Below are 26,236 nucleotides of genomic sequence, written 5' to 3'. Positions count from 1 at the left end.
CTGGACTAGAGAGTTTCCAACTTCCTTTTTTAAAGGTGCTGATTAAGCATCTATTGTACTGAGTAATATAAAGTAAGACTGTAAGCAGTAAGACAGTTTCCATAAGTTGCACAAGAAACATCAGTTTCATAGAGTGGCACTTCATGATTTATGACAGAAAATCCAGAAAAAGAAAAACAATTCTGTAGCACTTAAACTGTGTACTCTAAGTTCTTTTCTGTGGAAACAATGCAGTTAACTAAAAGGTACATACATGGAGAATCTCAATTAAACTTGATTAATCAATTGCTTAAATCTAGCTACTGGTTCAGCAATAACTCCATAACAGCCCAATAATTCCGTAAAAACATTTCCACTGATTTTTTTTTTTATTCAGAAAAAAACAAAAAGAGGAGTAAAATGAAAATTCTGATCACTTGCAGTATCTATCAGCTTTCAATTTGGCTCTCCTGTTTAAACAAAAACAAATGATAAAAATTAATCTAAGTGAAACATGTCATATATTCAACTGCTACTAAACATAAAATCTTATTTAGAATTGTGTTCTCAATTTTGGTTATTATGTTACCACACTGCTTATATTAAAATACTTCAATTAAAATTTTACTTTTCAGTTTTACATACATACTAAATAGATTTTATTCTTACAAAAATTACAGAATTTCCTAATCTTGCCTAAGGGCTTTTTTAAATCCGTAATAGCAATTTAAATTTCCTCTGATTTTAAACATGCCCTAAACTTCTATGTAACAAGGTAGCAATGATGTATTTTCATAAGCCATATAACTTACAGGATATAGATCTTAATTCTATTTCTTTTGGGTCCATATCCTGATTATTTTTTATATCCCATTCTTTTTTTTTTTTTTTTGTCTTTTTGTCATTTTAGGGCTGCACCTGTGGCATATGGAAGTTCTCAGGCTGGGGGTTGAAACAGAGCTGTAGCTGTGGGACTACTCGAGAGCCACAGCAACGCCAGTTCCGAGCTGTGTCTGTGACCTACACCACAGCTCATGGCAATGCTGGATCTTTAACCCACCGAGTGAGGCCAGGGATCGAACCCACAACCTCATGGTTCCTAGTCAGATTCGTTTTCTGCTGCGCCACGATGGGAACTCCATATATCCCATTCTTGATTTCTTAGAAACAGATACATGCTAATTTGCTTAGCTGGAAAAAATTATTACATCATTTGCTGCCTGCAAATAACCACTTGACTGATGGGTAAATGGGAAACATACAATAAAGCATTAAGTAATATAAAAAAACTTTCAGTCTAAATTTGCAACATAGGACTTGAACAAGTAGCAACAGATTACCAAATTCTCTTTTGATCTGGCAGTTAGTTGATTTATACTTGCAAGCTCACAGCTAAACCTAACTATTTTTTTAAATTATAAATCTAGGACACTGCTTACCTAAATAGGACTAGTAATAAATAAATATTAATAATGTGCTATGATAAATATCCTGTACACTTCTGAATTCAACTTAATTAAATTTATTAAGTACTTTCAGTCAATCCTGAATTTCTTTTTTTTTTTTTAAACATTTTTTTTTTGTCTTTTGTCTTTTTGTTGTTGTTGTTGTTGTTGCTATTTCTTGGGCCACTCCCGCGGCATACGGAGGTTCCCAGGCTAGGGGTCGAATCGGAGCTGTAGCCACCAGCCTACGCCAGAGCCACAGCAACGCGGGATCCGAGCCGCGTCTGCAACCTACACCACAGCTCATGGCAACGCCGGATTGTTAACCCACTGAGCAAGGGCAGGGACCGAACCCGCAACCTCATGGTTCCTAGTCGGATTTGTTAACCACTGCACCACGACGGGAACTCCCAATCCTGAATTTCTTACAACAAAATATATAAGCACTCGGAATCTGGCTATGTTCAGATATTCTTTCTTAGTGATCTTTGCCCAGACTTACGATGTCCTTTTTAGGTAGTAATACCACATTAAAAAAATAGAAATAAAGACAAAAATTTGAAAATTACTATAATTAAAAAAATAATATGGGTTTATATACATCACTTCTATTGGCTACTGAAGATAGGTGGAAATGAATAAAAATACACCTACCTGTCCAGAAGTGTTTCATGCAAAAACCCATCTTTCCGGGCCTTTTTAAGAATTTTACTGTCTTCTTTACTTACTTTAAGTTTGTGGTCTTGGAAGCTCTGGAATTTCTTTCTGTTAAGAAAATTCCTTTCTTGAGAAACATCTCACACTTTGATTATACATACATGTTTACTGATGAGCTTACAAACATTTTAAAAGGTTTTCATTCATTTAAAAAAACTAATGATAATTCTTAAATAACATATAGCTTTTCAGCTGCAAAAATGACCTTAGTATCTCACCATCCATCAAGAGGGCCATTGTTTGGGTAGCTCTACAAATTCAACACTTGGGAATGGGGGCTGGAGTCTCCTGTTTCCTGGCAGCATTGGTTGGCATTATGTACTGACAATTATCCCCACTCTACAGAGAAGGGAAAAGAGACTCACCCAAGTGACCTGAGCTTTGAAAGCTAGAAGGATAGTGAGGAAAACAAACCTTAAGAGATGCATTCAGTTTAGTGCTGTGTCCTAGAGTCTACATTACGCTGCCTCCTCTTGCCCTTTAGGTATTTTATTTTAGGCACTTTGAAAAGCATGCCACTGCTAAATCTATAGTTCTAAAAGGAAAAAAAAAATACTTACACATAATTGATTTCACACTGTTTAACATTTCCTTTGTCTTCTTCTGGAATATCATCTTTTTTCTTAGTTTCTCTTTCGGCACAGGATCTAATCTGGATATTGGAGATGAGAAACCAACAGGTTACACATTTATTTTTCCCCCTGCCCCACTTTACTTATTACAAAAGAATATTCTAGGTGATTTATGTAAAAGAAGAAAAAAATTAACTTAGCAATTAGGGTGAGAAAAGGACAGGTTTTAGATAGTGTTTTTATTTATATATATAATTTATGTAAATAATTGCTATTATGTTTCTCTAGAGTCCTTATATCAGAAAGAAGTCAGAGAAAATTATTTGAAAAGCGTATTATATATAGATCAGATCCCATAAGCCAATTAGGCAATAAATTAATTTTGGTCACAAAAGTAAATACAGTAGGATCAGATTATCCCAATATTTAGTGTTTATTTTATAATGTTGAAAGTTTAAGCCAGTAGCTGGTTTACTGTCATAGGATATTAACAGATACATTACAATTTTTAACATAATACAATTTATTTTCACCTAATTGGAATCTATCCTTTTTAACTCCTCCTTATAGCCTCATAAATTTTGACTGACAATTACTATCACATGCCATAAATTAACTGACACAGATACAGCAATAAGGATCAACTGAGAAGGGCAAGAAGAGGACAGAATACAGGGCTGTGGAACTGGTAATCTGCAACCCAATGGACCCAGATCTCCACAGCTCAGAGCACAATTCCAAGATTGCTTAGAAAGTGGTGACTAATAAAGCATGCGCTAATAATATGTGTGCAACAGTTTTGGCTGGGGGGGGGGTCCTAGAAGACTTGAGGAAATTCCAGGCCATGCCTGTGACGCAATACTGCTTTTGACGGCAGTATTCTTCAAGGCCAGGGCATAAAGGTGGATGCCGACACAGGCTAGCAGAGCCTGAAATGACAAAGGCAAGGTGCAGAGAATGCTGGATTATCACTGCTCAGAGGTTCAAGTACCTGACTGACCAAAAAGATCCAGGGAAATGTGACAGGTACTTCAGATAAAGATGGTTGTAATTAATGATAAATACAGCATAGTGGGATTCCCCCCACCACCCCTGCAGACGTGCAAGTACTGCACATGTATTTGCACTCTGTCTTCAATAATCATACTTTTATAGTGTAATCCAGATGAAAAACAACTTAAACAAGATTCAATAAAATATAAATAAATAAAATTAAAAATCAGCAAGTCAGAAATCCACTTGCATTTTTCTAATGATTTACTTCCTCAGAAGCAGAATGGTGAGGGATATAATTTTTAGAGTCACTTGGGCCTGGATACCTATCCTGCCTCTCCTGTATCACTTTCATGAAGTGACTGATTAAAATGGTGAGGATATAATGAGGGTCCAAAGACTGTTTCCTTCTCTGTAAAGTTAAGGTAATACTAACTATAGCATAAGAACGTTATGAAGATTAAAGACAACAATGCACATGACGCATTCAGGAGAGTACCTGCAGCTATTTGCTTTAGTAAAACTGAGGATTATGAAAATTGAGAACACTTAAAAAATAAAGGCAAATATATGACAGAATTTAACACAAAACATACACAGATACTTGATTGATGCTTTTGTTTTTTTAACTATGTTTTTACCTTTTTTTTTTTTTGGCTGCACTTTCAGTCGAAGTGGAATGGAAGTTCTTAGGTCAGGGGTCAAATCTGAGCTATGCCTCAGCTGCAGCAACACTGGATCCTTAAGCCACTGTGCTGGGCTAGGGAATAAAACCCAAGCCACCACAGAGACAATGCCAGATTCTTAACCCACTGCACCACAGCAGGAACTCCAGATATTTGATAGATGGTTTTAAATTATGCTGATAGTAGAAAAAAATGTAACATGGATTTTTATGCTTCATTTATAGGGATTAAGGTCACTTTAGAAAAGGTGTTTTTTCCCCATTTCTTTAAGTCTTCCACTTTGGCCCTCACTAATGCATTACACACAGCAAATCTGGATCAGACTGTAACATTTTAAAGAGATGTAGTCACACCATATATGTGACATGTATTAGTCTATAGAAAAGTGTCATGATTACCTTTATCATTTCTTCTTCTCCTGCTGTTTTACTTTTTGCTTCTATATCTCCTGCTTCATTGCATCTAATAAAGCAGCTATTTGAGGCCAGTAAAGCCATTTTCCCCTAAATGAAACAAAATAGCAAAAAATAAATTATAAGAATATCTGCAAAAAAATTCTTAAGTCTTGAGACTAAATTTTTTCTTCAGTCTAAAAGTAATCAGGAGAAAGAATTTGAAGGAAACCTGGAAAATACAAAAACATATAGACAAGCAAACCAAAATCACCTATAATCTTACTACTCAAAGATAACCACATAAAATATTTTTAGGATATTGTATTAGTAGGACTAAATTCTAACTAGATGGAATAGAATTGTTTCTTTTGACTTTGAAGATTATTTAAGATATAATTTAGTTCAGTTTAAAAAATTAGTTTTAAAGACAGAAAAATTATAGTATAATGTTTTACTCAAACAGTAGTTTTAAGTAAAAATTTCCTCCATTATTAAAAAATATAAAAACATATCATATAAAAGGTAGCCTTTAATGCATTTGAATTTACTGCTCAGAACTTTAAGAATCAATGCCTGGGGAGTTCCCAAAGTAGCGCAGCCAGTGGAAATGAATCAGACCAGGAACCATGAGGTGGCTGGTTCCATCCCTGGCCTCACTCAGTGGGTTAAGGATCCTGAATTGCCGTGAGTTGTGAATGTAGGCTGCAGATATAGCTGGGATCTGCACTGCTGTGGCTCTGGCGTATGCTGGTGGCTACAGTTCCAATTGGACCCCTAGCCTGGGAACCTTCGTATGCCGTGGGTGTGGCCCTAAAAGGACAAAAAACAAAAAAAAGAATCAATGTCAGAGGGGCTTTTGGGTATAGGAAGAATTATTTATATTCTTTTTTAGTTGTTTAATGTTCAGTGTATTATACTGACTGTAATAAATAAAACTGAACCTTTTTTTATATATCTAAACTTAGATTATAAACTTTGTTAAATTCCATTAAAATATAAGGTTTAATTATAACTCGTATATGGTTGATTGTTTTGGAAAACTATGACTACCTTAAGCATCAGACAATATATTTATAAATGAAATCCTTATAAGGTATATTAATAATTTTCCATTGTATCAGTTACGAAAGTGCTAAACACATGGATTTGATTTAATTTATTTGAGGTGGCAAGGGCTGGGTTTTCTGTCATTTGGGTAACTCTTGGTGAGCTTGGAGGTGGCTAGATAGTCCAAGGAGATTTAAATCTGTGCTGATCTTTCCACTGAGTTTCCCCCCCCCCTCCTTTTTTTTCCTGGATGGTAAGGCTGCAGTTTTATTTTTATTTTTTTATTATTGTTATTTCCCCAATACAATTTTTTTTCCTACTGTACAGCAAGGTAACCCAGTTACACATACATGCACACATTCTATTTTCTCACATTATCATGATCCATCACAAGTGACTAGACATAGTTCCCAGTGCTACACAGCAGGAACTCATTGCTAATCCATTCCAAAAGCAATAGTTTGCATTCATTAACCCCAAGCTCCCAATCCACCCCACTCCCTTCCCCTCTCCCTCCACATAGGCAACAAGAAGTCTATTCTCCAAGTCCATGATTTTCTTTTCTGTGGAAAGGCTCATTTGTGCTGTATATTAGATTCCAGATATAAGTGATATCATATGGTATTTGTCTGTCTCTTTCTGACTTACTTCACTCAGGATGAGAGTCTCTAGTTCCATTCGTGTTGCTGCAAATGGCATTATTTTGTTCTTTTTTATGGCTGAGTAGGATTCCATTGTGTATATATACCACATTTTCCTAATCCAATTGTCTGTCGATGGACATTTGGGTTGTTTCCATGTCTTGGCTATTGTGAATAGTGCTGCAGTGAACATGCGGGTGCATGTGTCTTTTTTAAGGGAAGTTTTGTCTGGATGTATGCCCAAGAGTGGGATTGCTGGGTAATATGGTAGTTCTATGTATAGTTTTCTAAGGTATCTCCATACTGTTCTCCATAGTGGTTTTACTAGCTTACATTCCTACCAACAGTGCAGGAGGGTTCCCTTTTCTCCACATCCCCTCCAGCAATTGTTATTTGTGGACTTATTAATGATGGCCACTGTGATTGGTGTGAGGTGGTATCTCATGGTAGTTTTTGATTTGCATTTCTAATAATCAGGGGTGTCGAGCATTTTTTCATGTGCTTGTTGGCCATCTGTACATTTTCCTTGGAGAAATGTTTCTTCAGGTCTTTTGCCCATTTTTCAATTGGGTTGTTGGCTTTTTTGCTGTTGAGTTGTATAAGTTGCTTGTATATTTTAGAGATTAAGCCCTTGTCAGTTGAATCATTTGAAAGTATTTTCTCCCATTCTATAAGTTGTCTTTTTATTTTCTTTTTGGTTTCCTTTGCTGTGCAAAAGCTTGTCAGTTTGATTAGGTCCCATCGGTTTATTTTTGCTTTTATTTCTGTTGCTTTGGGAGACTGACCTGAGAAAACATTTGTAAGGCTGATGTCAGAGAATGTTTTGCCTATGTTCTCTTCTAGGAGTTTGATGGTGTCTTGTCTTATATTTAAGTCTTTCAGCCATTTTGAGTTTATTTTTGTGAATGGTGTGAGGGTGTGTTCTAGCTTCATTGATTTGCATGCAGCTGTCCAGGTTTCCCAGCATTTCTTGACGAAAAGACTGTCTTTTTCTCATTTTATGTTCTTGCCTCCTTTGTCAAAGATTAATTGACCGTAGGTGTCTGGGTTTATTTCTGGGTTCTCTATTCTGTTCCATTGGTCTGTATGTCTGTTTTGGTACCAGTACCACACTGTCTTGATGACTGTGGCTTTGTAGTATTTCCTGAAGTCTGGGAGAGTTATGCCTCCTGCTTGGTTTTTGTTTCTCAGAATTGCGTTGGCAATTCTGGGTCTTTTGTGGTTCCATATACATTTTTAGATTGTTTGTTCTAGTTCTGTGAAAAATGTCATGGGTAATTTGAGAGGGATTGCATTGAATCTGTAGATTGCTTTGGGTAGTATGGCCATTTTTACAATATTAATTTTTCCAGCCCAGGAGCATGGAATATCTTTCCATTTCTTTATATCTTCTTTAATTTCCTTGATTAATGCTTTCTAGTTCTCAGCATATAAGTCTTTCACCTCCTTGGTTGGGTGTATACCCAGGTATTTGATTTTTGGGGGTGCAATTTTAAAGGGTATTGTATTTCTGTATTCCTTTTCTAATATTTCATTGTTAGTGTACAGAAATGTGACTGATTTCTGAATGTTAATCTTATATCCTGTTACTTTGCTGAATTTGTTGATCAGTTCAAGTAGTTTTTGGGTTGAGTCCTTGGAGTTTTATATATATATAGTATCATGTCATCTGCAACAGTGACAGTTTTACCTCTTCTCTTCCTATTTGGATGACTTTTATTTCTTTTGTTTGAATGATTGCTGTGGCTAGGACTTCCAATACTCTGTTGAGTAACAGTGGTGAGACTGGGCATCCCTGTCTTGTTCCAGATTTTAGTGGGAAGGATTTCAGCTTTTCTCCATTGAGTATTATATTTGCTGTGGGTTTGCCATAAATGGCTTTGATTATGTTAAGGAATGTTCCCTCCATACCCACTTTGGTTAAGAGTTTTTATCATGAATGGATGTTGGACTTTGTCAAATGCTTTTTTTGCATCTATTGAGATGATCATGTGGATTTGACTTTTTTTTTTTTGTTAATGTGGTATATGACGTTGACGGATTTACATATGTTGAACCATTCTTGTGCACCTGGGATGAACTGTACCTGGTCGTGGTGTACAATCTTTCTGATATGTTGTTGGATTTGGTTGGCTAGAATTTTGTTGAGAATTTTTGCATCTATATTCATCAAAGATATTGGTCGATAGTTTTCTTTTTTGGTGGTATCTTTTGTCTGTTCTTGGAATTAGGGTGATGGTGACATCAGAGAATGACTTTGGGAGTGTTCCTTCAACCTTTTGGAAAAGTTTAAGGAGGATGGGTATAAGTTCCTTTTTGTATGTTTGGTAGAATTTGCCTGTGAAGCCATATGTTCCTGGACTTTTATTTGTAGCGAGTGTTTTTATGACATAGGCAATTTCATTTCTAGTGATCAGTTTGTTCAGTTGATCTATTTCTTCTTGATTCAGTTTTGGCAGTAAGTCTCTAGAAAGTTGTCCGTTTTTTCTAGGTTGTCAAATTTGTTGGCATATAATTGTTGACAGTATTTTCTCATGATTTTTTGTAGTTCTGTGGTATCCATTGTGACTCATTTCTTTTTTTTTTCCTCTTTTTTAAGGCCGCACTGGTGGCATATGGAGGTTCCTAGGCTAGGGTTCGAATCTGACCTACAGGTCGCCGGCCTACACCAGAGCCACAGCAATGCACGATCTGAGTCACGTCTGCGACCTACACCCCAGCTCTTGGCAATGCCAGATCATTAACCCACCAAGCGAGGCCAGGGATCAAACCTGCATGCTCCTGGATGCTAGTACTGGTTGTTAACCACTGAACCACGACAGGAACTCCCTACTGAGTTCCTCTTTGCAATGAAGTTTTACTTGTTCTATCAGGGACTTTTAAGTCTTTCATTTAAGTTTAAAAATGTAAAACTTAGTGTCTTTCCCAAAAATAAAGTGAAATGAAATGAACATCCGTAAAGTTCTATATGAGTGGTAGTATCTAACTCATCCTGGCCTTATAATATGTTGGCCTTTTCTGTTTATATAATGAAAAATATATATTCAGTTTATTTGTCCATTTTTAAATTTTTTTTTTTTGCTACTGAATGAATTTCTTATATATTTTGGATATTAACTCTTTATCAGATACATGGTTTGCAAATACTTTTTCCTATTCTGTAGCTGGTCTCTTTCACTTTGTTAATTTTTTTAATTCCGGTGTTAGACTTTTTTTTTTTTTTTGATTTTTTGTCCATTTTTTAGGGCCACACCAACGGCATATGGAGGTTCCCAGGCTAGGGGTCGAATTGTAGCTATAGCTGCCGGCCTACGCTACAGCAACAGCAATGTGGAATCCGAGCCACATCTGCGACCTACACCACAGCTCACAGCAATGCCAGATCCCCAACCCACAGAGCCAGGCCAGGGATTGAACCTGCAACCTCATGGTTCCTAGTTGGATTTGTTTCTGCTGAGCCATGACTGGAACTCCCGTGCTATTTTTTTTTTTTTTTTCTTTTTAGGGCCACACTCATGGCATATGAAAGTTCCCAGACTAGGGGTCCAAACGGAGCCACAGCTGCCGGCCAACACCACAGCTCATGGCAATACTGGATCCTTTAACCCACTAAGTGAGGCCAGGGATGGAACCTGCATCCTCAAGGACAGTAATTGGATTCGTTTCCACTGGGCCACAATGGGAACTCCCTTTTGCACTATATTTAAAGATCTTTTTAAGGTTATAAATTCATATTGGTTTTTTACAACTTAATATATTATTATATACTACTTTTTTTAAAAAAATACCTGCTCTCATTGACTGTTAGAGATTTTCTCTTACATTGAAAAAAAGCTTTTATAAACAATAACAGTACTCACATCTTGAAAGACTGGTTCCCATTGTTCTCTTGGTCCAATTGCATCTGAACGCCCAACAACAAGTCCATCTGAATTTATACCAAGGTATTTTCCATAGCCGGATTTCAGGGCAATTCTTCAGATTTAACAAATTAGATAAATGTTAAAAACTAAGAGAAAGAAAATTAAATATAGAACATAAAAATAATGTGTGTGTATATTCAGACTAAGCATAGTCCAAATGTTCAAAACAATGTGTGGCTGGCTAGCAGCTACCGTATTGAACAATGTAGTTCTATAAATAAAATTTAATAGTCCACTTTTTTTTTTTTGCTTTTTAGGGCCGCACTTGCAGGATATGGAGGTTCCCAGGCTAGGGGTCAAATTGGAGCTACAGCTGCTGGCCACAGACACAGCCACAGCCACATGGCATCCAAGCCATGTCTGCGACCTACACCACAGCTCATGGCAACGCTGGATCCTTAACCCACTGAGTGAGTCCAGGGATTGAACCTACAACCTCATGGTTCCTAGTCGGATTCATTTCCACTGCACCATAATGGGAACTCCAATAGTCTACTTTTTAATAAAAACATTATATAACACCTTATATGACAAACACTTTGCAAATTCATTATTCTTCAAATATACTACTTTAAATGGATATATAATATTCTATTATAATGCATCATTGTATTACAATGTATTAATTAGGACTTCCCATAGTGGCTCAGTGGTTAACAAACCTCACTAATATCCATAAGGACGCGGGTTAGATCCCTGGCCTGGCTCAGTAGGTTAAGGATCTGGTGTTGCCGTGAGCTGTGGTGTAGGTCGAAGATGTGGCTTGGATCTGGGGTTGCTGTGGTGTAGGCCAGCGGCTACAGCTCTGATTAGACCCCCAGACTGGAACTTCCATATGCCCTAGATGTGGCCCTAAAAAGCAAAACAAACAAACAAAAAACCCACAATGTATTAACTATAGTTCAACCCAAGCTCACCTGGAATCAGACAATTTGACAGCTGTAAACTGCTCTGGAGGACTAGGACCCTCATCAACTACAGGAGAAAAAACGTTTTGAAATAAATTTGACATTTCTTATAAATACACATGAAAAGATATTTCTTAGCTTAACAAAATAACTTTTTTCTTTTAAAATGGAATATAAGAATATTATATTATGATATAATTATGATACATAGTATCAAGAGTTACTTTGTATTCCAAATAACTAAAGTTTAGCTTTATATCCTTAACAAGATAGGTCAGCATGATGCTTATTTAGTCCTTTCTAAGATACTATCTCTTTGTGTTTTAAAATGCAGTTAGCACAAAGACAAACACTTAATATTTTAAAAATGAAAAGCTTTAATTTATTCAAGAGATGGCCTTTTAGACCAAAATCTACTGCTTTTTTGTCTTCTTAATTACTTCATATCTTATTAGCACTTCTTCCCTTGGGCTAAAAGGAATGAGAAAACTTCAAATTATTAACAGTGCTCAGGTTAGTTCTGGCAAAAGATCTAAAGGAATTCAAACATTTTACTCAAGTATTTTCTTTCCACTTATAATTTCAGTTATTCATATTGTTTTTGATTCCCAAAGACACACTCTCCTGGAACTATACAGAATCTTTTTAAATGCTTACAATGAATAGAGGGAAGTTCCAACATTGGTAAATAGGGAGGAAAAAAGTGGAAGTGTTAAATCAAATATAACCTTTGGATTATATTTCAGATTAGTTAGAATCTGGCCAAAGTGAATGAATGTCATAAAACACATTCTTTTTTTGTTGTTGTTGTTGCTATTTCTTGGGCCGCGAATAGGGAGGAAAAAAGTGGAAGTGTTAAATCAAATATAACCTTTGGATTATATTTCAGATTAGTTAGAATCTGGCCAAAGTGAATGAATGTCATAAAACACATTCTTTTTTTGTTGTTGTTGTTGCTATTTCTTGGGCCGCTCCCGCGGCATATGGAGGTTCCCAGGCTAGGGGTCGAATCAGAGCTATAGCCGCCAGCCTACGCCAGAGCCACAGCAACGCGGGATCCGAGCCGCGTCTGCAACCTACACCACAGCTCACGGCAACGCCGGATCGTTAACCCACTGAGCAAGGGCAGGGACCGAACCCGCAACCTCATGGTTCCTAGTCGGATTCGTTAACCACTGCGCCACGACGGGAACTCCCTAAAATACATTCTTTATGTGGCTTTCTCCCTTCCATTGCTTCTACCAGATACGAACCTTCTTTATGTGGTGCTCCCAGTGTAAAAAGTCCATTGTCAAGTGCATGTATGTAGGTTCCTTTATCCATTTCAATTGCTATGGTTCCTGAAATTTCACCAAAGTTTGTCACTGTCCACCAGATTCCTATTAAAAAAAAAAAGTAATTTAAATTTATAGTTAGGATTTGACAAAGGGTTCTTACTTGTTGCTACTGTATCTGTTAAATTTAAAAAAAAAATTTGCAGCTGTACGAAATAATATAGGGAGATCTCATATACCCTTTCCTCACTTTCTATCAATGGTAACATCCTGCCCAACTATAGTACAGTATCAAAACCAGAAAACTGACACTGACTGACATAATTCACAAAACTTACTCAGATCTCATCAGTTTTACATCACACATTTGTATGTGGATTTGTAGATGCAGGGGACCACCACCAAAGTCAAGATTCTTTTGAAATATAAAAAGCAGGACATGGAAGGCACAAAATCATAGAGAACAGTCTCTCATTTCAGCCTCCAGTTATCCATGACTGCTTTCCAGAGGCAAGGACCTATTTCTCACTATGCATTCCTCCAGATTATAATTACAATTACTAAGACTAATGTCAAGAGCTTATTGCCTTTACTTTCCTTCTAGGAGTTTTATGGTTTTATGTCTTACATTTACATCTTTAATGCATTTGAAGTTAATTTTTATGTATGGTACAAGACAGCAGTCCAGTTTTCCCAACATCATTTACTGAAGAGACTGTCCTTTCCTCTTTGTATATTCCTGGCTCCTTTGTTGTAAATTAACTGACTATATATGCATGGGTTTATTTCTCGGCTCTCTATTCTGTTCCATTGATATATGTGTCTATTATTATGTCAATACCATATGTTTTGATTACCACAGCTTTATAATAGTTTGAAATCAAGACGTATGATGCCTCCAGCCTTGTTCTTCTTTCTCTGTATTGGTTTATTTGGGCTCTTTTGTGGGTCCATACAACTTTTAGGATTGTTTGTTCTACTTATGTGAAAAATGCCATTGAAATTTTGATAGGGATTACAGTGAATTTGCAGATTGCTTTGGGGGTAGTTTAAACATTTTAACAATATTAATTTTTGTAGTCCATGACTATGTCTCTGCGTCTTCTTCAATTTCTGTCACTAATGTTGTACAGTTTTCAGCATACAGGTCTTTCACCTTCTTCGTTAAATTTATTTCCAGGTGTTTTATTCTTTTTGATGCAACTGTAAATGGACTTTTTTCTTAATTTTGCTTTCTGATAGTTCATTATTAATGTATGGTAAATGCAAGAGATTTTTGCATATTCATTTCATATTTGGCAACTTTACTGAATACATTGTTCAGTTCTAATAGTTCTTTTGATGGAGTCTTTGGGTTTTCTGCTATTACCTTCAAATAGTGACATTTTTACTTCTTTCTTTCTCATTTGGATGCATTTTATTTATTTTTGTTGCCTAACTTCTCTGGCTGGGAGTTCCAACACTATGTTGAATAAAAGTGGCAAGTGTAGGCATCTTTGTCTTGTTCCCAATCTCAGTGGAAAAGCTTTTCACTGTTGAGTATGAACCTAAATTGTATCAGATTTTTGTTGGGTCTGATAATGATAGTGCTGTATATTAAAGATGAAAAGAGAAAAGGGGGGGGGGGAGACTGACCTTATAAGAAATGCACATTTATGGATATAGATATACAATGCCATAGTTTCTGTTATTTATTTTAAAATTCTCTAGAAAAAAGTATGCATGAAATGTTTTCTCACAGTGGGCTTGTGTATAAATGAAACAAGGATGTTAAAATACTGATAAATACTAAAACTTAGTGATTCATTATAATCACGGGAGAGTCATTATATTCTTTTCTCCACTTATATATTACTTTGAAAATTTCCATAATAAAATATTTTAAAAAATTAAGTTAATTACACTGTGTAAAATTAGCTATTCAGCTAACAGATCAGATTTTCATAACCAATAAAAAATTAGTAAAATTTTAGCTTATATGAAGTTGGACTTTACCTAATATCATATACACATACTAACTCAAAATGTATCAAAAACCTAAATGTAAGAGCTGAAACTATAAAACTCTTAGAAGAAAGCATATGGGGGGAAGCATCATGATATTGGATTTGGCAATGATTTCCTTGGATCTGATACCAAAGGAACAAATAACCAAAGAAAAAAACAGACAAACTGGACTTCATCAAAATGAAAAACTTTTGTGCCTCGAAGACCACCATCAAGAGAATAAAAAGACAACCAATAGAATGGGAGGAAATATTTGTAAATCATGTATCTGTTTAATAAAGAACATGACATAATACCTGTCAGTATTACCCTGGGATTTTGCTTGTAAAACAAGCAATGGACACTGAGAACAGTGGAAACTGGAGTTGCCTATCTCTATGCTGGGTTATAGCCCAGGCTATGTTTATGGTGCTGCAGACATCTAAGCTCAACGTAAGAATCCATTCTGACATATTACTTGACATTTTAAAAATCAAAATATAGACGTATTTAAAATTCTTTGTTTCCAAATCTTATGCAGAGTGTTAGGTATTCCTGCTATGCAATCTCACTACACATTGAGAAGTAACAGTAACACTGAAAAGCTTGTAACACATTGTAATTTTTTCTTTTCGATCACTTAAATTTATTTCTTAAATTAAAAAATTATATAATTGACATACAAGGTTTAAGTTTAAGGTGGACAACATGTTGGTTTAGTACATTTATATATTGCAATAGATGACTACAATAGAATTAGCTTACACCTTTATCATGTCACATAATTGTTATTTCTTTCTTGTGCGGAGAATGGTTAGGATTTAGTCTCTTAGACAGAGTTCCCATTGTGGCGCAGTGGTTAACGAATCCGATTAGTAACCGTGAGGTTGCGGGTTTGATCCCTGGCCTCACTCAGTGGGTTAAGGATCTGGTGTTGCCATCAACTGTGGTGTAGGTTGCAGACGCAGAAGTGGCTTGGATCCTGCATTGCTGTGGCTCTGGCAAGGGCCGGTGTCTACAGCTCTGATTAGATCCCTAGCCTGGGAACCTCCATATGCCACGGGAAGCAGCCCTAGAAAAGGCAAAAAGACACACACACACAAAGATTTAGTCTCTTAGAAACTTGGAAGTTTATTGTACAGCACTGCTGACTATAATCACTATGTTGTGCATTAGATTTCCAGGACGTATTTATCTACCAGTTTTAAGTTTGCACCCTTAAACACACTGTACATTTTTATTTAACTGTTTAGAAAATAAGGTCTGTGAGAGAGGGACCAGATCTATCTTGCTTTACAGGTGTCTGACACAGAGGAAGAAATGAACACATGTTTTCTAAATATCAGGTGGATCAACATCCCACTTTAAAAGCCATAGCAGCTGATAAAACACTGTTAACGGTACTCACTTCCTGTAATTAAGCCTGCTGAAGATACTAAAGACAGAGGAAGGACCTGTATACTGAGAGGCCTTTCTTTTTGGTTAATCTGTGTCCCAGTGCTGCCCTCACTCTTGTACTGCTGCCTATATATCCATTTATCCCTGAGGAGGAGAGAGATGACAGGCTGTGTGTGACAGTTTATCTCACCTTGTAACTGACCCAATCCCTCTGTGCTAAAGATCCCCTTAAATCTCTTAGGTACTATGAACCCGGCACAAAGGGACCATACAGCTTAGCTTTGGAAGTGGCATTTTCTTTTCCTATCATGCAGTAGTCTCAATGCCCTTCACGGAACTGCTGCAGGAAGCTGACAGGGAACTTATCTGGCTTTAGTTCCCAGGATAAAAAAGTATGTAGGATTTCACAAACTACGCTATTACAAGTTCAGTTACTTCCAAACCTAGCAGGACTCACTGAAATTATTTTCTTACAGACATGATCTTTATTATTGTCCAGACTTGATATTTCCTATGTGATAGGCAGAACTTCTTTCATCCTATTTACCAGTCTACTCTGGCTTTACACCTGCCTTTCAGATCCTTGTATGGAATCAACAGAACAGCTTTACAAGATTAAAAAGATCCGCCCCCCCCCCCCACAGGTACATCATTACTTACACAGGAATTTGGGGAAACTGTGAATGTATGAGAAGGTGGGAGGATAAAGAGAAGAAGATGCAGGGTGCCTTCCTCTTTCAGCCAAGACAGAATAACCAGTACTGGACTTTCCCTGCCATCATGAACAACTAGGAAACTGGACCGAGAAAACTGTTTTTAGGTATTGGAACACAGGCTTGTGACTGTTGAGAAAAGGGAAAAACATGACATGAACTTCACATTCACTTCAGCTTTCTGCCAAATGGCAGCTTCTCAACCAGTCAGCGAGGAGGAGCCCCCCAAAGAGCAAGGCAGCCTCAATGAGCTGAGATTTGGGGGTGTTGATGTGATCAGAATTTGCTGAGCAAGGTACGGGAGAAAAGGGAACTGCACAGGGTTTGGGATTGCAGAAGTATGTGTGGGGGGTTCTCTGCAGGTCATTGGCCAGGGGCTGGGCAGACTCCACACGGCTTAGTAGAGGGGATGTGACTGAAAATACCTGAGATCATGAGATGACAGCAGACACTGGCGTGGAGATAGCTCAGAGTACCTTAGGAATTTGGTTGAGGACCCATGAGAAGAACTATTTCCTGGAGAGTAAGGATCACAGTCTAGGTCTAAGGGCAAAACCAAATACCCTAATAATTAAAAACAAAAAGCAGGAGTTCCCATCGTGGCGCAGTGGTTAACAAATCCGACTAGGAACCATGAGGTTGCAGGTTTGGTCCCTGCCCTTGCTCAGTGGGTTAATGATCTGGTGTTGCTGTGAGCTGTGGTGTAGGTTGCAGAAGCGGCTTGGATCCCGCGTTGCTGTGGCTCTGGCGTAGGCTGGCAGCCACAGCTCCGATTCAACCCCTAGCCTGGGAACCGCCATATGCCACAGGAGTGGCCCAAAGAAATAGCAAAAAGACAAAAAAAAAAAAAAAACAAAAAACAAAACAAACAAACAAAAAAACAAGTCTGACAGGATCTTCAAATAATTTAACTAGACTTCAGGATAATGACGAGTATCAGAAATAAAGATGGACATTTTATTAAACTGAAAGACTGAATTCATAAGGAAGAACTAACAGTCCTAAATGTGGATGCATTTCATAACAGAGATTCAAAATATTCTAAGCAGAAACCGACAGATGTAGAAAAATCCAGAATCATAGATACTTTAACACAACCCTCTCAATAAATGGAAGGATTAGTAAAAAAAAAAAAAAATCAGTAAAGACACAGAAGATTTGAAAGACTACTCAGTCCATCAAGTGACCTGACATTTAGAGAGTAATAAATTAATACCTTCAGAATACTCTTTCTTTTCTACAGTACATGGAAATTTACCAAGAGTATATTCTTCAACCATGTTAGACCATGTTAGTAACAGCATCTCCAAGTAGTGGAAATTAAATAGCATACTTTTAACTTATGGGTCAAAAAAAAAAAAAAAGAAAAAGCAGGAAAAAAAGATAAAACCCATGGGTCAAGGAAGAAATCACAAAGAAAACAGAAAATACTTTGAACTAAATAAAAATGACATAAAACATCAGGATTTGTTGGCTATAGCTAAAGTGGTGTGAAGACTATCTAACCCCCCCAACTTAAGGAGCTATAAAATAAGAGCAAAGTAAACTGAAAGTAAGTTAAAGGAAGCAGATGATAAAGACTGGAAATAAATGAAATCGAAAAGAAAAGCCAGGAAAGAAAAATAAATGATATCAAAAAGTGCATCTTATAAAGATGAACAGATTGGTAAACCTTTATCTAGACTGATTGGTCCAGAAAAAAATGAACAAAAACACAAGTTATCAATATGAAGAATGATGAATTACAATATAGATTCTACATTTTGTACAACTTTATGCTGATAAACTCAACTTAGATGAAATGAAAATTTTCTTTAGACACATATTGCCAAAATTGACAGAAAAAAATCTGAAAATATCTCTTAAAGAAGTTTAATTTGTAATTAAAAATATTCCCACAAAAAACAACAAACCAATAAACTAGTTGTAAAATTTATATGGAAATGCAAAAGATTTAGAAGAATCAAAACAATCTCAAAAAAGAAGTATAAAGTTGGGGGGCTCACGCCACCTGATTTCAAGACTTTATGAAATGACAGTAATCAAGACAAATAAATCAACAGGACAATAGACAAATCAATGGAACAGAGTCTAGAAACAGATCAACACATATAAAGTCAATTGATTTTTCACAAAAATACCAAAGCACTTTAATGGAGAAAGGAAAGTCTATTCATCAGTGGTGCCGGAACAACTGGATATCAATATAAAAAAAAGAGAGAGAAAACAATTTGTAAAATCTACTTGGTTTAATAAGATTTATCTAGGAGTTCCCTTGTGATGCAGTGGGTTAAGGATGCAGCATTGCTAAGGCTGTGGCACAGACTGCAACTGCCGTGTGGGTGTGAACCCTGGCCTGGGGACTTCCACATGCCAGGTGCTACCAAAAAAATTCATCTATATCAGGCCTTTAAAATGATATATACCAGAATCTCTGGGTTATTAAGTAGTCTAATGATGGTACCAGAGCTATGTTCCCTCTCTTTTGTACTTAGTTCTGATAATAAAGAAAAGACATTAATGACATCTACTGTTCTAAGCATAACAAAAATCTATAATTGTAACATTCGAGCACTTTAAGACAAATGTATGTCAGACATACATGTATGTCATTTGTATGTATGTCATATTTAAGACAAATATGAGTTGGTCATAAATTCCTTTTACTTTCTTCTTCCTATTTAACCCTAACTAGGAAAATATTTTTAAAGGGATCTCAACCAATGTTAGCTTTTCTCAGAATAAAGTAGAGAAAACTAACTCACCAACAATATCAAGCTGAGCTTCTTCATCTTCTTCTCTTTTTCTCTTCTTCTCTTTGCTCTTTTTCTTCTTACTGCAGTAATTTATGTAGATAAGTTTAGCTATATTTATTTGCATACATATCTCATTTAATTCTCATAATAATCCTTTTATAATATCGCTAATCCCTCCCAAGAACCGAGTAAACGGAAACTCAAAAGATAGTAATGAACCCGCCACAAATTACAAAATTAGTAATCGGTGGAGTCCAGGTTCGAACCCATATCCTTTTCAAAATTCACATCCGCATATTGCATAAAATTTTTTTTTTTTAGGTGAGAGGGAGACGTTGAAAATAATTACCCCGATTAAAAGAAGTTATTGTTATAACCTGCATGCGGACTAATACAGACCCATTATTGGGTCTGTGGTCTGGAGGGGGGCTCATCAAGGGACCCGAACCCCAGGCTATAGGTACGCACACTAAGGGGGCGACCCCGGCGGCCCGTCTCAGCCTCTGCGTGGAGAACTGAGTCGCAGCCTCAGTCGGTCCCAGCAGGAAGCCAGGGCCTAGAGCTGGGAGCCTGAATGACAGCTCCCCGCGGCTTCCACCGGACTCGCCGCTTGAAGGGGGAACGGAGGACTTTCGGCAGAGAGGGACAGTCTCCCGCACACACTGGCGGCCTTACCTCTTGGTCTTGGTTCCCTTGAGCACGAGTTTGGTGGACTTCACGTAGGAGTACTCGGCCATGGCCGTGGGAACGCCTCGGTGCTAAGAGGTGGAAGCTGGCTCAGGGCAAAATATGTGAACCGGAGCAGCAGCAGGCGAGAGGGACTCGAAAGTGGAGACTGAGTACCGAGTACAGACTCCCTGAGAACTTACGCGACACCAGCGGTGAAGGTCTCTTCCGAATCCCTGGCCCTTTCACCTGAAGATTGTGTCCCAAATTCCACTTCCTGTTTACAGCCTGGGGCTACGGCAACCACAAAGGGCCTAAATTCCTGCGAACTGAACATTAGAGCTTGTCTAAATGAGGACTCTAGAGGTGACGCGCCCTCTGGTGGACACAGCGGGTCTCACAGCCTTGCTTTGAGCCAGGAGCCACTTTGCTCAGTGGGTTAAGGATCTGGTGTTGCTGTGAGCTGTGGTGTAGGTCACAGATGTGGCTGTGGCATAGGCCGGTGGCTACAGCTCTGATTTGACCCCTAGCCTGGGAACCTTCATATGCCGCAGGTGCGGCCCTAGAAAAGACAAAAAGACACACACACACACACAATTTGAAAGCCTGGTGTGGGGTAATGAAGAGAGTGTGACTTGTTATCTAGGAGGGGTTTGGTAGAAAAACAGAAGTTGAAAAATTGGAGTGGAGTTCCCGTCGTGGCGCATAGGAAACGAGTCTGACTAGGAACCATGAGGTTATGGGTTCAATCCCTGTCCTTGCTCAGTGGGTTAAGGATCTGGTGTTGCTGTGAGCTGTGGTGTAGGTTGCAGCTGTAGCTCTGATTGAACTCCTAGCCTGGGAACCTCCATATGCCCAGGGTGTGGCCCTAAAAAAGCAAAAAAAAAAAAAAAAAAAAAAAAAGAAAGAAAAAAAAGAAAGAAAAAAAAGTTGAAAGAGTAAGGAATAGCAGCCCTTTATCAGCAGTCTCTGCAGAGACACTGTGCTTGGTAATAGAAAGATACAAAAATGCTCCAACTCAGGGCCTGAGGCAGTGTAGCATATAATTAAGACTGTGGCTTCCAGAGACAGACTGCTTGGGTGGACAAACATTGCTGTACTTCCAAGTTAGAAGACTTCATAATTTATTTAACCACCTCTTTTTTTCAACTATCATATGGAATGACCCTGCCTGGGGTTATGATGAATATTGGGAGAGTTAATATAAGAAACATACTCTTTAAAATTCCTAAGAAATGGTGCATCATAAACGTTAGCTATTATTATTAGATGTCAAAGTGCCCTGAGAAAGATACAAACAAAATGTTAGAGCAGGGTATGGCAGTGACATGTTAAAGGAGTGTGTGCTCCTTTCTTCTTCCAGAGCTCAGGAGATGCTTAATAGTCAAGGTGGCTTCTAAGAAGGGTCTTAAACGATGAGTAGGATTTCGACAGGTGGAGATGGGGGAAGATAGGCATGTCTGATGGTGGGAACTGTGAGCAAAGGCATGGAGATAAAGAAGGAAAGGACTTGCGTGAGGAGTAGTGAGCAGCCCTGTCGGTTGGGACACAGGGCAGGTAGATTAGAATGATCTGGACTAGGATTGAGAAGGCAATTGGGGGTCATTTACAAGCTGAAGACTTTGCATGAGAGAGATTAAATAGCAGAGGGATGAGATGAACAGAGTGGTACTCTACCATCCTTGTTCTACAGCAGTGGGTAGGATGGGTCGTGGAAGTGATACCAGGGCCCTCCCACTCAAGCCATAGCTCTTGGTGACATAGAAAACATGGAGACCCATTTGAATATCTTCAAGAATCTCAGGTGATTTTAAACTTGATTCCTAGTGGCACCACAGAATCAGGATAAGCCCATCTCAAACCTGACTCAAGGCAGAATCATCACAAATAATTTAGTAGATTAGCATCCTTGTCTGCTATTCTAACATCTTTTCCAATATTTTCACAATACTTTCCCTTTTCCTGCATCATAACAATCCATATGTCATGATGAAAAAATTGCCAGTCATGAACAAAAAAAAAAAAAAATGAGAAACTGCCGAGTTGGCTTTTTTAGAGCAAAACCTCAATTTCCTCGTCTCTTAAAATGGGCTTAGTCCCTCTTAGGGTTGTGAGGATTTAATGGTGTAATTCTTGTAGCCTTGATGTGATCCCCATAGTAAATGCTCAGTAGATGTCTGTGATTATGTATAACTTGGTTATTATTTGATGGTTATCATCACATAGACAGGAACGGTGAAAGCAAGGGAGTGGATTCCTGCTGTGAGGGAATAAATGTGGAGAGACCAGAAAACAAGAACTAAGCCATGTCTGTAGTAAATAGAAAAAAAAAAAAAAAGTGAGGACAGGAAGATAAAAAGAAGGAAAAAGCAGAATGAAATTATAGACATTAAAACCAAGAGAAATTCCAGAAAGAACAATATTATTTAACAGTGAAGATGTTCAGGACAAGATGGAAGGAAAGCCATTGAGTCAACATTGAGGTACCCTTTGGGAAAACATTTTTGGCAGAGTGGTAGGGAGATATAGGGAATAGGTAGAGAAGTGAAAGTAGGTCACTACTGGCTGTTTGGTCTCAGGGAAAAATAAATTAGGGTGGTATATTCTGCATTTCTAGATTTCATTCCTTTCTCTCCACCGCATGTACATACACAGAGTTGCAGCAGAAACTTAAAAAAAAAAAAAAAAAAAGCCAAAACAGAAATGAGACCAGTTTAGTTTACAGACCTAAGACAATGCTTTGTCCTTGAATTAAGGTAAACTCATGACTCTTCCTTCAAGTTCCATGCTATGTTTTGAAGCTAAGCAACTGTGTGTGTGTTTTTATAAAAAATTAATTTCATTTCCAACTCCTCCAGGTTTCTGTGGGTTTCTGGAGTTACATAAGTCCTCTAGGCTCTTGATGGATTGAGGAGGTGTGAGCAACTGTTTTTAGCAAAAGGAGAAATTTGAAATTTTGTTAGGATATTTTCCTGGCACATTCCCAAGTTTTCAAAGTTATTCAGTGAGAGGGATCCTTGTGCAGTTTTCCAAGCTTTACTGATCTTAAGAAAAACTACAGATATTTGTTAGAAATACTGATCCCCAGGTCCCTCACCTAGAGATTCTTATTCAGAGAATCACTGATGGGGCCCAGGAATATGTATTTTTGGCAGATGTCACAAATGATTCTTATCAGTCAGGAAAGTTTGGGAAACATTGACCTAATTTATGTTTTCATAACTGGCAGCTGGAGAAAGTTGTTCCCCAAACTTCTATCCTTCCTGAAAATAAAATATTTTTTAAAGGAAAAATTTAAAATTAGAAATGATATTTATACACATATTATAGACATTGTATTGTACTTTATTCTTTTGTTATATTTATAATATTTATAATTAAAGATGGGTAAGAATACTATGATGAGTTCCCATTGTGGCGCAGTGGAAACGAATCTGACTAGGAACCGTGAAGTTGTGGGTTCAATCCCTGGCCTTACTCAGTGGGTTAAGGATCTGGCATTGCCATGAACTGCGGTGTAGGTCACAGATGCAGCTCAGATCCTGCCTTGCTGTGGCTGTGGCATAGGCCCGCAGCTGCAGCTCAGATTAGACCCCTAGCCTGGGAACCTCCATGTGCTGTGGGTGTGGCCCTTAAAAGGCAAAAGACAAAAAGACAAAAAGACACACACACACACACAAAAGAGTACTATGATAAAAATTATATATTAAATGAAAAGAGAGGTGTATGGAGGTGGAGCATAATGTGAGAAGTGTGTTTATCGCTGTGGAAAAGTATAAGGCCAAAACAACAGAAATCTAATGTTGCAAATAGCACTTTGTAAGGTATAAGAGCTTCAAAATAATGTCCCTAATCTTCTTTGATGTTCAATTGTAAATGGTGACTTGGAACTAGATTTAGGGGAGAAATCCATAATGCTTTAAAATGTTCTTGTAAAAGACTTTAAATGAAGGAAAATCCTCATATTTACTTGAGGGAATTTAAAATGAAAAGCTTTTGGAGTTCCCATCATGGCTCAGTGGTTAAGGAACCCAACTAGTATCCATGAGGACACAGATTTGATCCCTGGCCTTACTCAGTGGGTTAAGGATCCAGCGTTGCTGTGAGCTGTGTGTAGGTCGCAGACGCAGCTCATATCCTGAGTTGCTGTGGCTGTGACGAGGGCCAGCAGCTGTAGCTGGGATTAGACCCCTAGCCTGGGAACCTCCATATGCCAGGGGTGCAGCCCTAAAAAATGACAAAAGACAAACAAAAATTGTATTAAAAGTTTTTAGCAAACTCCTCGCCCTCACCTTATAAATTGATGTTTATGCTCTATTAACATCCTTATGCAAAGACAGCATACTTCACATTTCCAAAGTTTTATTTATTGATTCTGATGGAAGGAATTGTTTTACTTTGAGTTTTTAAAAGCAGGGTAAAACAGTTTATTTTGACAAGTGCATACAGTAATTTCTCCCTCAGTTTTTTGGTGACAAAACATTAGGTTTAACAGTGATTTCACTGTGAGAGCAGTGAGGTGTACATTGGGTCCAGATCAATTGCATTAACATTACTAAAATCTTGTTCTGTTGTTTGGAGTAAAAGAAAATGGAGGAGAAACATATAACGCTGATATAAAAAAAATAAATAAATCTTTTTTTTTTTTTCTTCCCGGCTTTTAGGGCTGCACTTGCGGCATATAGGAGTTCCCAGGTGAGGGGGCGAATTGGAGCTGTAGCTGCTGGCCTACACCACAGCAATGTGGGATCCCAGTTGCATCTGCGACCTACACCACAGCTCATGGCAACGCCAGATCTTTAACCCACTAAACGAGGCCAGGGATTGTCGAACCTGTATCCTCACGAATCCTAGTCCGGTTCGTTAACTTCTGAGCTACAAAGGGAACTCCCTCAACAAGTATTTTTAATCCAAAAGGAAGACTAGAGGAAGTAGAGCTGAGACTGTAGGAATTTCTAGGCATTTCTAGACCACAATGTCAAAAACAATTTTTCTGCTAAAAATATTATTATTAATGTAAAAGTTAATTACTGAGGAGGAGAAAAAGAAAGACAATGCATGAAGGCAGCCCAAAATGGCCACAAAGCTATAGTGAATTTTCAACTCTATTTTATGAAATTAAAGCTAGAGTTATACATCATCCTCTCACTAGTGAAACAGTGTTTATTCAATTTGCATCAGTAATTACCTTAAGTTTACTCTGACATCTGATTTATATAATTCCTTAAAAATATTATTGTTTACCTTTGTTTCATCCAAGCCAATAACAACGGAAACTATTACCTCTGTATTTATTTTCATCCTTAGCACCTTTCCTTCTATTTTTTTTTTTTTTTTGGCTGTGTCCACGACATGCAGAAGTGCCCAGGCCAGGGGACCAGGGATTGAACTGGCACCACAGCAGTGATGATGCTGGATCCTTAGCCACTAAGCCAGCAGGGCACTCCCCATTCCTTCTGCTAAGGAGTGTGTAGGGCGATTGATAACCGAATTATTCTGAATTAAGTCAGAGGATCAGAGTATATCATGATGATGTTGGTAATAAGGGCAGTGAGCTAAAATAAAACATGACTAGATATTTGATCACCATGTTGGTACCTTGTTTTCCATAGAGACTGCACCAATTTGCATTCCCACCAACAATGCACAAGGGTTCCCTTTTCTCCCCATTCTTGCCAATACTTACCATCTCTTCTCTTCCTGGTAATAGTCATTCTAACAGTCTTATCTAATGTAGTTTTGATTTGCATTGCTTTTTAATTTTTATTACTCAGTGAATTTTATTACATTTATAGTTGTGCAATGACCATCACAACCAAATTTTATAGCATTTCCATCTCAAATCCCCATCTTTTCCGCCTCCCCCCAAGGTGTCTCATTAGGAAGCTGTAAGTTTTTCAAAGTCTGCGAGTCAATATTGATTTGCATTTCTCTGATGATTAGTGACATTGAGCATCTTTTCATGTGCCAGTTGGCCATTTATGCGTCTCCTTCGGAACAATATCTATTCAGTTCATTTGACCATTCACGATTTTTGTTTTGCCATTTGATGAGTTATAAATCATATATATGTTGGATATTTTGGGGTTACCCTTATCAGATATATGATTTGCAAATATTATTTTCCCACTCTGTAG

General features: G+C 37.7%; 1 protein-coding gene across 1 annotated transcript; it reads right to left on the bottom strand.

The window, feature by feature from the left end:
• Positions 1-349: 349 nt before the first annotated feature.
• FRG1 (FSHD region gene 1) lies at positions 350-20,400 on the bottom strand. The gene is made up of 9 exons (XM_047771830.1): positions 20,109-20,400; positions 19,443-19,513; positions 12,560-12,685; positions 11,316-11,373; positions 10,336-10,450; positions 4,791-4,895; positions 2,702-2,793; positions 2,079-2,189; positions 350-449 (listed from the first exon to the last, which is right to left on the bottom strand). Exons 1-9 carry the CDS (start codon positions 20,168-20,170, stop codon positions 413-415), a joined length of 777 nt encoding a protein of 258 aa, XP_047627786.1. The 5' UTR covers positions 20,171-20,400; the 3' UTR covers positions 350-412.
• Between the last annotated feature and the right edge of the window lie 5,836 nt (positions 20,401-26,236).

The sequence above is a fragment of the Phacochoerus africanus genome, chromosome 3 (genome assembly GCF_016906955.1).
Source record: "Phacochoerus africanus isolate WHEZ1 chromosome 3, ROS_Pafr_v1, whole genome shotgun sequence".
Taxonomy (NCBI): domain Eukaryota; kingdom Metazoa; phylum Chordata; class Mammalia; order Artiodactyla; family Suidae; genus Phacochoerus; species Phacochoerus africanus.
This window is presented reverse-complemented; position numbering and strand designations above follow the sequence as displayed.